Source organism: Rana temporaria, chromosome 3 (genome assembly GCF_905171775.1).
Source record: "Rana temporaria chromosome 3, aRanTem1.1, whole genome shotgun sequence".
In the NCBI taxonomy this organism is placed as follows: domain Eukaryota; kingdom Metazoa; phylum Chordata; class Amphibia; order Anura; family Ranidae; genus Rana; species Rana temporaria.
Genome location: NC_053491.1, coordinates 421,292,333 through 421,307,550, shown reverse-complemented (window position 1 = coordinate 421,307,550; position 15,218 = coordinate 421,292,333). Strand labels below are relative to the sequence as shown.

Below are 15,218 nucleotides of genomic sequence, written 5' to 3'. Positions count from 1 at the left end.
TCAATACTTGTGCATGGGTCTGAACATACTAAAATGACCATATATGGTGCATGCTTACTTGTGAAATATTTTGTTATTTTTATCCACTAAGAGATGTAGGAATTCTTTCAAGTTTGGGTTATACTGCACTGGCAAAAAAAAAAAATGGCTGAAGGAGAGGTACCTACACCCAAAGGTGTCAAGTAAAAAATGCAAGATATCGACCTTCTGGTCTGCCAGGTTTATTAATCAGTTCCATACCGGGCCACGCCGGCAGGAACATTTCCTCCCTCCGGGTGGACGTCATCACGTCCTCGCCGCTCCCGAGGACCCGCAAAGCGTTAATCGGGGATGAGGCGTGTCCCTCGGGACACAGCCCATCCCCGATGAGGGTAAAGAGCCAATAAAAATGTCTCGCTCTGCCACGTGACTGTTTGTGTCCAATCACAAGCGGTCAGGTGTTGTGCGAGTGCTCACCGATGAGGCATAATCCTCGGACACAGCCCATCCCCAATCAGGGTAAAGAGACAATTAAATTGACTATTTACCACATGACCGGCTGTGTCCAATCACAGCCAGTCCCAAATATCAACAAACGGCTGCAGTGCCATTTCCGGCTTGGAAGAAAAATGTGTTGCTACTGCAGTAATGTGTCCCGATTGCCCCACAAAGAGTACCTGTCACAGCCCATCAGAGTACCGGTCCCCAGCCCATCAGAGTACCGGTCACCAGCCCATCAGAGTACCGGTCACCAGCCCATCAGAGTACCGGTCACCAGCCCATCAGAGTACCGGTCACCAGCCCATCAGAGTACCGGTCACCAGCCCATCAGAGTACCGGTCACCAGCCCATCAGAGTACCGGTCACCAGCCCATCAGAGTACCGGTCACCAGCCCATCAGAGTACCGGTCACCAGCCCATCAGAGTACCGGTCACCAGCCCATCAGAGTACCGGTCACCAGCCCATCAGAGTACCGGTCACCAGCCCATCAGAGTACCGGTCACCAGCCCATCAGAGTACCGGTCACCAGCCCATCAGAGTACCGGTCACCAGCCCATCAGAGTACCGGTCACCAGCCCATCAGAGTACCGGTCACCAGCCCATCAGAGTATCGGTCACCAGCCCATCAGAGTATCGGTCACCAGCCCATCAGAGTATCGGTCACCAGCCCATGCCTCATAGAATATATGTTGGGGTGTTTGCTTTTCAAAATGGGGTAATTTTGTGGGTGTTTCCACTGTCCTGGTGCTCCAGGACCTTCAAAGGTGTGATAGGTTGTCAGGAAACTAACTGTGTAATTTATGCTCCTAGAACGCCTGATGGTGCTCTCTGAATGTTGGGCCTCTCTATGTGGCTTAACTGTGTAAAGGTCTCACATATGTGGTATCACCATACTTAGGACGAGTAGCAGAATATATTTGGGGGGGGGTAATTGTTGCTATATACATGCTAGGTGTTAGAAAAATCTTATAAAACTTTGTGTAAAAAATGTTTTTTCGATTTCTTTCCACGTTTTCCAAAAACGTTTGGAAAAAATGACACGTTAAAAAGACTCATTATGCCTCATATAATAAACATTGGGGTGTTTGCTTTCCAAAATTGGGTAATTTTGTGGATAATTCTGGTGCTCCGGGACCTACAAAAGGTGTGTTAGGTCATCAGGAAATTATGTGTAATTTCTGCTCCTAGAACACCTGATGGTGATCCCTGCATGTTGGGCCTCTTTATGTGGCCAGGCTGTGTAAAAGTCTGACACATGTGGTATCGCCATACTCAGGAGGAGTAGCAGAATATATTTTGGGGCGTGTAAGAAAAATTAGATAAATTGACAACTTTGTGTAAGAAAAAATACAATTCAATTTTCTTTACACATTTTCCAAAAACTTGTGGGAAAAAGATGAAATGTTCAAAAGAATCAATGCCCCATAGACTATATGTTGGGGTATTTGCTTTCCAAAATTGGGTAATTTTGTGGGTAATTCCACTGTTCTGGTGCTCCAGGACCTTTAAAAGTGTGATAGGTAGGAATGAAATCAGATATGCTCCAAGAACGCCATATGATGGTGCTCTCTGCATGTTGGGCCTCTGTATATGGCCAGGCTGTGAAAAATTCTCACATATGTGGTGTTGCCATACTCAGGAGGTGTATAGTCTTGCTTATGCTGTGTGTGTGTGAAATTAGAGGTCGACCGATATATATATCGGTCGGCCGATATTTTGCGTTTTTAAACATATCGGCCGATTATTAGGTAAATTAGGCCGATTGTCCAGGATCTGTGCTGGGTGGAATTCTTCCGCCTGCCTGCTCGTCGCTGCTATCTGCTGACTATCTTTTTTTCCGTTTAGTTAGTCGGCAGCCAACCAGCAGGCCGGTAACAACCAATCGGCGGCCGCCGCTGCCGACATCCTCCACTGTAAAAGAAATGTCCCCTGACGTGCTGCGCGCCCTGCCTACAAATCCCAGAATGCAGCGCGGGCCAGTAACTGTCAGCCTGCACTGCATTCTGGGGCTTGTAGGCAGAGCGCGCAGCACGTCAGGGGACGTTTTTTTTTTTACAGTGGAGGATTTCGGCAGCGGCGGCCGTCGATTGGTTGTTACCGGCCCGCTCTGCATTCTGGAAGGCAGCACGTCAGGGACGAATGGAGCTTTGTGGATAGAGTGCCAATATCGCCCTTCCTTCTGTTTTAGCACTGCTCAGCGCTCAGGAGTAGGCAATACAGAAATTTGGCCACAAGAAATGACAATGATCAGCAGCTGCTAAAAAAAAAATGTAAACATCAAAACAAAGTAGCAACTATTGAAAGTCCCAAAGTCCAATATAATACTGCAGCAGCGCTATTTCCAAACAAACGTTTGAAAAACGAAACAAACTTCTATATATAAAAGAAGTTTGTTTAGTTTTTCAAACGTTTGTTTGGAAATAGCGCTGCTGCAGTATTATATTGGACTTTGGGACTTTCAATAGTTGCTACCTTGTTTTACTGTCCGTTTTGACGAATGGAGCTTCTTGTGCTAGGCTAGAAGATGGAACAGAGCCTGGACCGCTCCGCTGGTGGGCATTGATGAGGTGGCAGTGAATGACATTGGGCTGTACTGGTGGGCACTGATGTGGTGATGCACTGATGGGCTGTACTGGTGGGCACTAAGGATGAGCTCTGGCGTGTTCCCATGCTACACGTGCAGAGCCCACCAGGAAGTCTGCACGGCGCTGTGCTAATCACAGCCAGGGAGACATTTCCTGATCTCTGCAGCCGAGCAACGGGACAATGTCTCCCTGGCTGTGATTAGCGCAGCGCCGTGCACACTTCCTGGCGGGCTCTGCACGTGTAGCATGGGAACACGCCAGAGCTCATCCTTAGTGGGCACTAATGTGGAACTTATGGACACTGATAGGCTCCACTGGTGGGTAATGATGAGGTTGCACTGGTGGGCAATAATGCATACTGATAGGCTGCACTGATGGGCTGCACCAGTGGGCACTGACAGGCTGCACCCCACCTCTGCACCCTAAACAATGATCTCCTCCCCACCCTAGGTTTTTTGAGATGAAGGAACAAAAAAAAAAAATCGGCCCAAAATATCGGCCGCAAAAATCGGCAACACATATCGGCCCCCCTGATTTCCAAATATCAGCATCGGCCAGAGAAAAACACATATCGGTCGACCTCTATGTGAAATAACTATAAAATTTGTGTAAAAAAAAAAAAGTGAATTTCTTAATTTTCCAAATAATTGTGTGGAAAAATTACAACTTAAAAAAACTCACCATTGCCTCTTACTAAATAACTTGGACTGTCTACCTTCCAAAAAGTAAGGTAATTTGGCGGGTATTTGTACTTTCCTGACATTTCAGGGCCTCAAGAAATGAGATCATCAGTAGCTAGTAGACGCTATAACTTTCCAAAATAATATACACCAATTAGTTTTTTACCAAAGATATGTAGCAGTATAAATTTTACGATCAGGGTCCCGGATGGGCCCCAGAAAGCATGGTCTTGGAGACTGGATGATGCCTCAGTGATAGCTAAGGTTTGGCATTGAGCGGCCACATATTTGTGTGCAATAGTGCCAACAGAGCTGTGATGAGCGCGCTTTCAACAGTGACCGGCAGGTCACAGAAAGAGTTTTACAATCATGTGACTCAGCATAGCTCTGTTGGCGCCATTGCACACAAAATATGTGGCCGCTCAGGGTCAAGGCACGGCCTTGTGAGAAGCCACATATTTGCATGCGCTCAACGCCAACATGGCCATAAGCTTCACCCCGCCTCTCGGCCTTCCAAACCCCTGAAAGGGCCGGTGAGATATTGTGCCAAGGGGTTAAGAACAGGGTTCTGAATGGATGATTTCCTTCAGCAAAAGTCACAATGTGCTATAGGCAGTTACAAGATATAACCACTAGAGAGCCACGCTATAGACGTCCACAGCGCGGCTCTCAACTGCCGGGTGGACGTTCCTGGACGTCCTTTTATGTGCATTCCCCGCGGGCGCCGCTGGGGGCGCGCAGCGGGGAAACATTGTGCCCGGCGCATCGCTGAGATGCCGGTGCGCGTGCCTGGCGGCCGCGATGTCCGCCACGTACCCGCGATCGGCGGTGACAGCAGGGACGTGGAGCTCTGTGTGTAAACACAGAGCTCCACGTCCTGTCAGGGAGAGAGGAAACCGATGCTGTGTCCCTTGTACATAGGGACACAGCATCGGTCACCTCCCCCAGTCACTCCCCCTCCACACACAGTTAGAACACACCCAGGGAATAATTTAACTCCTTCCTCACCCCCTAGTGTTAACCCCTTCCCCACCAGTCACATTTATACAGTAATTAGTGCATTTTTATAGCACTGATCGCTGTATAAATGTGAATGGTCCCCAAATTATGTCAAAAGTGTCCGATACGTCCGCCGCAATATCGCAGGCCTGACAAAAAAATAAATAAAAAAAATCGCAGATCGCTGTCATTACTAGTAAAAAAAAAAAAAAATAATCATAAATCTATCCCCTATTTTTTAGGCGCTATAACTTTTGCGCAAACCAATCAATATATGCTTATTGCGATTTTTTTAACAAAAATATGTAGAAGAATATATAGAGGAACATTTTTTTTTTTTTAAATTGGGATATTATTATAACAAAAAGTAAAAAATAGTGTTTTTTTTTCAAAATGTTCTGTCTTTTTTTGTTTATAGCGCAAGAAATAAAAATTGCAGAGATAATCAAATACCACCAAAAGAAAGCTCTATTTATGGGAAAAAAATTATAAAAATATAATTTGGGTACAGTGTTGTATGACCGCGCAATTGTAATTCAAACTGCGTCGGCGCTGAAAGCTGAAAATTGGTCTGGGCACGAAAGGGGGTTTAAGTGCCCAGTTCATTACTGTGGTTAATAGCAGTGTTTTCTGCAACAAAAAAGTTTGCATAAAAAAAAAACTCAAAACAAACAAAGCTATCTCACCCTGCAGCTCAGTTCGTCAAAAAGCATAACAAACTTAAAAAGGAGGGGTGGGTGCTGTGTACGCATAACAAACTTAAAAAGGAGGGGTGGGTGCTGTGTACGTCCATGGACGACAGAGAAAAGGATTTTAGGGAAAGTACAAAAAAATCCTATTTTCTCTTATCGTCCATGGACGGACACAGCTCCTTAAATCTTGACAAGTGAGACGTCCCCAAACAAGGGGTGGTAACAGCAATCAAAAATCAACTTCACCCCAAACAAGCAGAGCTCCTCAACGGAGGAGTTGCAAACTCAAACAGCCGCCTGCAAAACCTTGCGGCCAAAAGGAAGCATCTGAAGATGCACTCACATCAACCTTGTAAAATTTGGAAATGTTGTGAATGGACGACCAAGTCGCTGCTTTACACACCTGGGAAACAGACGCTTGATGTCGGAAAGCCCAGGAAGCACCAATTGCCCTGGTCGAATGCGCTGTGACAGGGAAAGGGAGGTGTCCGCCCCTTAGGGGCGTAGGCCTGGATGACGGTCTGCCTGATCCACCGAGAAATGGTGGCCGGCGAGACCGCCAGGCCCATCTGCGGACTAGACACCGACCACAAACAGTGAGTCCAACCTCCGGAACGAAGCTGTATCAGACAGGTACACCCGCAGAGCACGTACCACGTCCAAGGTATGTAGCGCAGCTTTTTTTGGGATGCGACAGTCGAGGACACAAGGACGGAAATACAATGTCCTTATTGACTTGCAAGACAAGGCCGACAACTCAAACACTTCTGACAGATGTAATGGCTACTAGAAAAGCCACTTTCTGAGATAGCGTTGAGAGGTATTTCTCTGATGTTCTCAAAAAGGAGGCTCCTGAAGAGCCGAGAGCACCAGATTCAAATCCCACAGAGGAAGTGGTGGTCTAATCAGGGGAAGCACATGTTGAACCCCCTGCACAAAAGTACCTACCAGCGAGTAGGTCGCCAAGGGTCGTTGAAAGAAAACAGCCAAGGCTGAAATCTGTCCCTTAATGGTGCTTAAGGCAAGTTTATGATCCACTCCACGCTGTAAAAACAGCAGGACCCTGGAAACCGAATACGTCCGTGGACGCTAGGGCTGCGCATCTTCACCTGTCTCACGATTCGATGCTATTACGATTATCAAGTCCACGATTCGATTCCACGATGCATCACGATTACAGCGCAAGTGTGCATGGCTTTCATCCAAAAAAATGTAAGTAAAAAAAAAAAAAAAACACAGAATAACATTTCCTGCATGTAGCAAAGTCTAAACACTGCAGACATGCTACAGGAGATGGTCAGAGACTGCAAACATGCTACAGGAGATGGTCAGAGACTGCAGACATGCTACAGGAGATGGTCAGAGACTGCGCACATAGTGCAGGAGATGGTCTATATTTCTCTTCCATACAGCCCAGTCCCTGCCTGCAGTGACAATGACTTATCACAGGTGACAGTACATCAGATTCCACTACATGCCCGTACCCCGTGTCCCCGGATCACAGCAGCCCCCTCCTCCTCTGTAGTTACATGCTGCTCTGCGCACAGAGGATGATTAGAGGGAACTTAATTGTGTCATTGCAGCAGCCTTGTAATGAGATGGACGATCTGCCTGCTCACCATCCCCCGATCTCTATTCCAGCTCTCCATTCTCTCGTCAGCAGGGATTTGTATATGCCGCGCTAATGTGACTGACTGCCCGGCCCGCATCTCTCCACTCTCTGGTCTTGCGTGTCTCCTGGCGTTAGCCCCACCCACTGACTATCAGATTAGTAGAAAGGCGGGAGGGTAGTGTTTGTATATGCCGCACTAATGTGACTGACTGCACGGCCCGCCTCTCTCCTATCTCCACTCTGCTCTTACGTCTCCCCTGGCGTCAGCCCCTCCCGCCTTTCTACTGATCTGATAGTTACAGTCAGTGGGCAGGGCTGAAGACAGGAGAGACGTAAGAGCAGAGTGGAGATAGGAGAGAGGCGGGCCGTGCAGTCACATTAGCGTGGCATATACAAACACTACCCTCCCGCCTTTCTACTAATGTCGTAAAAGGAGAGAGGCGGGCCGGGCAGTCACATGAGCGCTGTGAAAATTGGTACCATCTGAACGGAGCGCTCTCCCGGGAGTTACTACGTTGGCATGCATCGGTGCCGTATCGGGGACACCCGAATCGCGATGCACCGATTAAATTTGACACCCCTAGTAGACGCCACTCCATCTCTTCACACATAGAGATGTAGGTCTTCCAAGTGCGATGATAGATCTTCCGCAAAGAGGACTTCCGTGCCCTCAGCATGGTTGAAATGACCGAATCCGACAGACCTCAGTCCCTTAGCACCTGGCTTTAAAATAGCCATGCCGTTAAGCCAGCGACTGTAAAGCAGAATGAAGTATGGGACCTTGAGACAGAAGGTCCTCCTTCATTGGCAGCCGCCAGGGTGCATCTGCCACCAGGCGCACAAGGTTGGCGTATCAGGGACGCCGGGGCCAATCTGGAGCGATTAGAATCACCGGGATCCACTCTGTGGAGCAAACGAGGAATCAACTTTAGTGGGGGAAAGGCATAAATTAGCCGATACTGACCCCACTGGACCACCAACGCATCTGCCCAAAGATTTCTGGACCTGGCCACGAACCGACACCTTGTGATTGAGTCGAGAAGCAAGGAGATCCGCGTCCGGTGTGCCCCACCTCCGGCAACGACCATTCCCCTTGGTCCAGCATCTGGTGACTTGGGTAGTCCGCCTGCCAGTTTGTTTCCACCCACCGGAGTATGTGAGCGACCTCCGATGCCGCAGCCAAGCTCCTTGTTCCCCCCTGATGGTTGACATAAGCCACCGCTGTGGCGTTGTGTGACTGGATCCTTATTAGACGTCCTGATCGCTCGAAGTTCTAGTACATTGATCGGCAGGCGAGATTCGTCCGCAGTCCAGCGACCCTGGGCCGACTGGACCCGCCAGACTCCCCCCCCCCCAAACTGAGGCGGGCGTCCGTCGTGATCACAGTCCAATGGAAAGGAAGGAACGACTTACCAGACTGAAGAGCCGGGGATCTCAGCCACCAACTCAGGGAAGCCCTGACCAGGTGACTTACCTCAATCTGATGATCCAGAGACAATGGAGATCTGTTCCATTTGGACAGGATCTCCTTCTGCAATACTCGTGTGGAATTGGGCATACGGTACTGCCTCGAAGGAGGCCACCATGAGGCCCAAAACTCGCATTCAAAAAGGGAGAGGACGACCATTTGTGGGATGCTAACAATTTCACAGACGACTGATGTGTCTGCAACTTCTCCAAAGGAATGAAGACCTTCGCCTGCGAGGAGTCCAGGGTCAACCCTAGGTACTCCAGACGCTGAGTCGGTACCAAGGCCGACTTCTGAATGTTCAGCACCCAATCAAATAACCAGAGAGTCTGACTGGCTATAGACACGTTTTCCTCTAATTTTGAGCCAGAAGCAGCTCTCAGAAGAAGATCGTCTAAGTAGCCCACGACAGTAATGCCTCGCTGTCTCAGCAAAGCCAGAATCGGGGCAGGGTGAACACTCTTGGTGCCGAAGCTAGGCCAAAGGGAAGAGCCCCAAACTGATAGTGGTCTTCGCCGATCGCAAAGAGCAGAAACCTCTGATGCCTGGTGCAGATGGGGACATGCAAGTATGTGTCCTTGATGTCCAGGAACGCCAGAAAGTCCCCCGGATGGAGCGCAGCAACCACCAAACGAATGGATTCCATCCGGAACTTTCGCACCCTCACAAAGGCATTGAGGGCCTTGAGGTCCAAGATTGGACGGACACCATCCTTCTTTGGGACTACAGATTTGAATAGAACCCCTGAAACCTTCCCTCCAGTGGCACAGGTAAAATTACCCCACACCTGAGCAAGTGTTGTACTGCTCCCATTAAAGCAGCTTGACGAGCCGGAAGGAGGGAAAGATTTGAGGGAAATAATCTGTTTGGCGGACAAGAAAGAATCTCGATCTTGTACCCCAAAGTTAACACCTCGCAGACCTACTAGTCGAAGAGCAAGGAGGTCCATCGAGCTGCAAACCCGCCCCCCCCCAACCTTGATTCAGGCGGGGGCAAAACTTCATGCGGTAGCATGCTTGTTTGGCTTCCGTACCCAGGGATGCTTCTGTCCCCCAGCTGGACCTTTGGATCTGCCGGCTGACACTGACAAAAATACTGCTTCTGCGCAGAATAGGAGGGCCCCGGCTTACGGCGTGGCTCAGGGCAGGAGGGGAAAGGGCGACAGAGAGTAGGGAAAGGGAGGCCAGGAGAACCCCTTAATCCTGGGAATGCCCAGCTGTTCCATCCTGCCGAGGCATGAGGCACCGTACTTACCCGTCCTTGCGAGGACTTGCTGGCGCGTCCCTGACAGACCTACAACCGATGGTACAGAGTAGCTGTCGGCCCAGTCCACTGTGAGTGAGACAACATCAGCCCAGTCATATGTGGACCCCGAACATATGCTCACCGGCAGGGATGGACTGGCCATAGGGACTACAGGGAGTTTCCCGGTGGGCCGATGGCTCAGTGGGCCGTTTTTTTAAAAAACATAGATGCTGCTTGGAAGACTTTTTGTAACGACCTGGCAGCGCCCCAGTGTGAAAGCACTCAGGCACTCAGGCTTTCACACTGGGACTGCAGCGGAAGCGTTTTTCAGTCGCTTTACAGGCGCTATTTTTAGCCCAAAAGCGCCTAAAAATGCCTCAGTGTAAAAAGGGGTCCTACACTCACCCCCTCTATTTTACACTCACTCTCTTTTTCTTACACTCACCCCCCCTCTCTTTCTCTCTCTCTCTCACCCTCTCATGATATACAATAATGGATGTAGGGGCCTTTTGGTGGGCGTGATTTTTATTTTATTGAATTAAAGTGGGCCGGTCTGGATGAAGTCCAGGGCCAAATTTTTGTCCCAGTCCAGCCCTGCTCACCGGCCACCCCTGGAGCCATGGGGTATGTCGTGGCCGACCCAGGGCTTAGCTAAGGACTGCTCACGCTCGATGGCTGGGGGGGGGGGGGGGGCGGAAGTACAAGGATTTATAATATGCAGCCTGTCACCCAATAAAAATTACTTCAGGACTCTGGGGCCAAAGGGATCCAAGTCCACCACCTCTGCTAGGCAGAAAAAAAACTGAGCTGCAGGGTCAGGGGTTATGACCGGAGGGACCGACCCCTGGGTGGGGCTGTTCAACTCTGTTAAAGTTACATGTTTTACGATAACTAACATGTTCTGCCTAGTCCTCTCCTATAACCAGGGACATAACCCACTTGTCAAGATTTAAGGAGCTGTGTCCGTCCATGGACGAAAAGAGAGAAACACAATATTTGGTACTTTTTGCTGTAACAAATCGCCCCAAATTTTTGTTTTTAATAAAAGCTCATTTTTTCTCAGTTTAGGCCGATATGTATTCTTCTACATATTTTTGGTAATAAAATTTGCAAAAAACGTATAATGATTGGTTTGCCAAAAAGTTATAGCGTCTACAAAATAGGGAATAGATGTATGGCTTTTTTTTTATACTAGTAATGGCGGCGATCTGTGATTATTATTTGGACGACAATATTGCAGCGGACACTTGACACATTTTTGGGACCAGTGTCATTTATACAGCGATCAGTGCTATAAAAATGCACTCATTACTGTATAAATTACACTGGCAGAGAAGGGGTTAACACTAGGGGGTGATCAAGGGGTTAACTGTGTTCCCAATTGTGTGTTTTGACTGTAGGGGGGATGAGACTGACTAGAGGGAAGAGAGAGATCGGTGTCCATACTTCGTATGAACACACAGTCTCCTCGCCCCTGAGAACTGGGATTTGTGTATTTACACACACACACACATCCCCGTTTTCATTCTGTACCGAGCCCAGACACGCTTTGGGCACATGCACGCTCCACCAGAGGCGTCTTAAAGAGCCGACGTACAGCTACGATGGCTTGCGAAGGGGAGCCAGCCTGCCGCAGTATAACTGTGGCAGCTGGTCCTGAAGCAGTTAAAATGTACATTTAATGAAGTGGAAACTTCCAGATAAGTTTGCTCTTAAAGTATTTTTTTTATATATGTACGGTACCTATGCTGGTTCACTCTAACATATGTGCAAAAAATTGTGTAAAAAGGCCAACTATACACTGCTTAGCGCCAAAAGGATGTGGATTGTCTGAGCAACACCAAAAAATAGAATAAAAGTAATAGTTCTCTGATAATTCAATCCCAGATAAACAGAATAAAAGCAGCTGTTTAAAATATACAGAATGTTGAAAGTATTCTAGCAACTATAAATAAGACAAATCTGTCCATTCAAGAAATAAAATACAAACAGCGCTGATGTTGAGTGACAGAAGTGGCCAACACCACCATAAATATGCGATAGATGAGAGACACAATAAAGTGCTTCTAATAATGTCCAAAGAGGAGTCCTTAAAGAGGATAGCAGCGTGCACCTTCCACCAGACTCTAATCCACCACATGTGAACACTCGCCCCTTCAGGGTTCAAACTCACCAGAATAAAATTAATTATTGGCCTTTCAATGGAATCAATCCATTAACCGTGAACCTCTGCAGGCTGCATCTACCAAGGAGTCATTTGTAAGGAGGAAGCCTCAGATGAAAATAAACACAGAAGAAGCCAATATAGCGAAATTCTGTTTAAACAGTAAAGAAGCCCCTCACACCAAGCTCCCCTATACAGCAAACGTACATTCACATAAAGAATAATGAACATTGAAAAGATCACCAGATCCTGGATACGATCGGCATCTCCCGCTCAAGCCACAGGTTGGTTTCCAGGTAGTATATTACTTCCTGGTTCCGCTCAGTGGAACGCAGGAGTCTTCCAGCGTGTCGTGTAGCTCACGCCCTGACTAGTTTCGTCATTCACTGACTTCTACGGAGGGCGTCTCTCCGTAGAAATCAGTGAATAACTAAACTAGTCAGGGCGTGAGCTACACGACACGCTGGAAGAGACTCCTGCGTTCCACTGAGCGGAACCATGAAGTAACATACTACCTGGAAACCAACCTGTGGCTTGAGCGGGAGATGCCGATCGTATCCTGGATCTGGTGATCTTTTCAATGTTCATTATTCTTTATGTGAATTTACGTTTGATGTATAGGGGAGCTTGGTGTGAGGGGCTTCTTTACAATTAAAACAGAATTACGCTATGTTGGCTTCTTCTGTGTTTATTTTCATCTGAGGCTTCCGCCTTACAAATGGCTCCTTGGTAGATGCAGCCTGCAGAGGTTCACGGTTAATGGATTGATTCCATTGAAAGGCCAATAATTCATTTTATTCTGGCGAGTTTGAACCCCGAAGGGGCGAGTGTTCACACGTGGTGGATTAGACAAGTGTGGTGGAAGGTGCACGCTGCTATCCTCTTTAAAGACTCCTCTTTGGACATTAGAAGCACTTTGTGTCTCTCATCTATTGCATATTTATGGTGGTGTTGGCCACTTCTGTCACTCAACATCAGCGCTGTTAGTATTTTATTTCTTGAATGGAGAGATTTGTCTTATTTATAGTTGCTAGAATACTTTCAACACACTCCAACATATATTTACAGATAAATAGTTTTTGTTAAAATGAAGATTTTCAAATATAAGTGTCTTCACATGCTTTTATCATTGACAAAAGGGACATTAATCATGTCAGTTTCCTTTTGAGGACAAAGGAGGCCCACTCCTCACCTGTGATGGAACTGGGGTCTGCACACAACACAGCTTCTTTATGGCACCATAGAGGTCATCTCTCATTCCAGATATAATCACCAAAAGCAGCTGCACCCTTGCCTGGAAAGACACAATATATACACATACATATACTATATACACAGAATACAAAATAACAGTATAGAAAGAGAAAACATAATGCAATTTTCCAATTCCAATAAACCACCAAAAAGAAATTTACTAAAATTGACACTACACACCAAATCCTCAGCCAACCGTGGTAGCAAAGAATCTTGAATACAAACATTTTTGGGAATAAAATGTAGTAATCCATTAAAATATACAATTATGTTACTTCAAATCAACCTAACCAATTCAAATTGTGTTCGCCTGTGCAGGTTTGTAAAAGGAACCTCTTAACCTTTGCAAACATTAAAACTTGCGCTTTTCAAGTGCCTGCTATGACCTTTATTAACAAGAACCCAATGTTCATTGCAACAATCTACATTAAGGATTATGTTTCATTTAAAAAAAAAAGCACGATCATTAAAAAAAATTGCGATATCGATTCATCCCCCCTCTCCATCTTAATCCAGCATTTTCACTATTCTATATAACAAGTGCAGAGCTGTTCTCTGCTCACTCACAGCTGTCAAAAAAAAAAGCGGCAAAGTTTATCACAACATTGCATAGCTGAGATAGCAATTTTTCGGATGGCCGCTAGGTGACGCTTCCATTGCGGTCGGCGTAGATTGTGTAAATGAGTTTGTACGCCGATTCACGAACGTACGCCCGGCCGCCGCAGTCAATTTACGCCGTTTCCGTAAGGCCTTAGGAGGCCTAAAGTTATTCCAGCTATTAGGTGGAATAACAATGTTAAAGTATGGCCGCCGTTCCCGCCGCGAGATTCGAAATTTTAACGTAGTTTGCGTAAGTCGTCCGCGAATCGGGATTTACGTCGTTTACGTCCACGTCTAAATCAATAGGCCCGTGCGGCGTACGTAACCGCAATGCACACTGGGAAATGTAGTCGCCCGGCGCATGCGCAGTGACAAAAAAACGTCAAAAACGTGAAGTCAAGCCTCATTACCATTAAACACGTCCCCCCAACCCATTTGAATTAGGCGCCCTTACGCCCGCCGCATTTACACTAAGTAAGGAGGCAAGTACTTTGTGAATCATGTACTTGCCTCTCTTACTTAAGGCGGCGTAGTGTAAACACGCTAGGCTACGCCGCCGCAAATTAGCGCACCCCTTCCTGAATCTACCCATAAGCCTTTTTATGACACTTGTTGCTTACAAATATCAGTATTTTTGCTAGAAAATTACTTAGAACCCCCAAACATACAGTGGGTATGGAAAATATTCAGACCCCCTTAAATTTTCCACTCTGTTATATTGCAGCCATTTGCTAAAATCATTTAAGTTCATTTTTTTTTCATCATTAATGTACACACAGCACCCCATATTGACAGAAAAACACAGAATTGTTGACATTTTTTCAGATTTATTAAAAAAGAAAAAACTGAAATATCACATGGTCCTAAGTATTCAGACCCTTTGCTCAGTATTTAGTAGAAGCACCCTTTTGATCTAATACAGCCATAAGTCTTTTTGGGAAAGTTTGTCACGCCTGGATTTGGGGATCCTCTCTGCCAATCCTCTTTGCAGATCCTCTCCAGTTCTGTCAGGTTGGATGGTAAACGTTGTTTGTGAAGCCACTCCTTCGTTATTTTAGCTCTGTGCTTAGGGTCATTGTCTTGTTGGAAAACTACTCTCTTGTCTGAGATCCTGAGCACTCTGGAGAAGGTTTTCGTCCAGGATATCCCTGTACTTGGCCGCATTCATCTTTCCCTAGATTGCAACCAGTCGACCTGTCCCTGCAGCTGAAAAACACCCCCACAGCATGATGCTGCCACCACCATGCTTCACTGTTGGGACTGTATTGGACAGGTGATGAGCAGTGCCTAGTTTTCTCCACACATACCGCTTAGAATTAACTTACTGGTAACGTTCTTTCCCGGAGTCTTTCAGGACAGCCACCTGGAGAGACTTTGGCTCTCCCCCTCCATAGGAAACACTGTGCCAGCCTTCTATAAATTTCCTCCTCCCCTGCTG

General features: G+C 47.0%; 1 protein-coding gene across 1 annotated transcript in view; it reads right to left on the bottom strand.

The window, feature by feature from the left end:
* Nucleotides 1–15,218, bottom strand: part of PIWIL2 (piwi like RNA-mediated gene silencing 2) — a 426,915-nt gene that overhangs the window by 31,519 nt on the left and 380,178 nt on the right. The window contains 1 exon segment of the mRNA XM_040346159.1: nucleotides 13,119–13,220. Coding sequence (XP_040202093.1) covers nucleotides 13,119–13,220 — 102 coding nt within the window.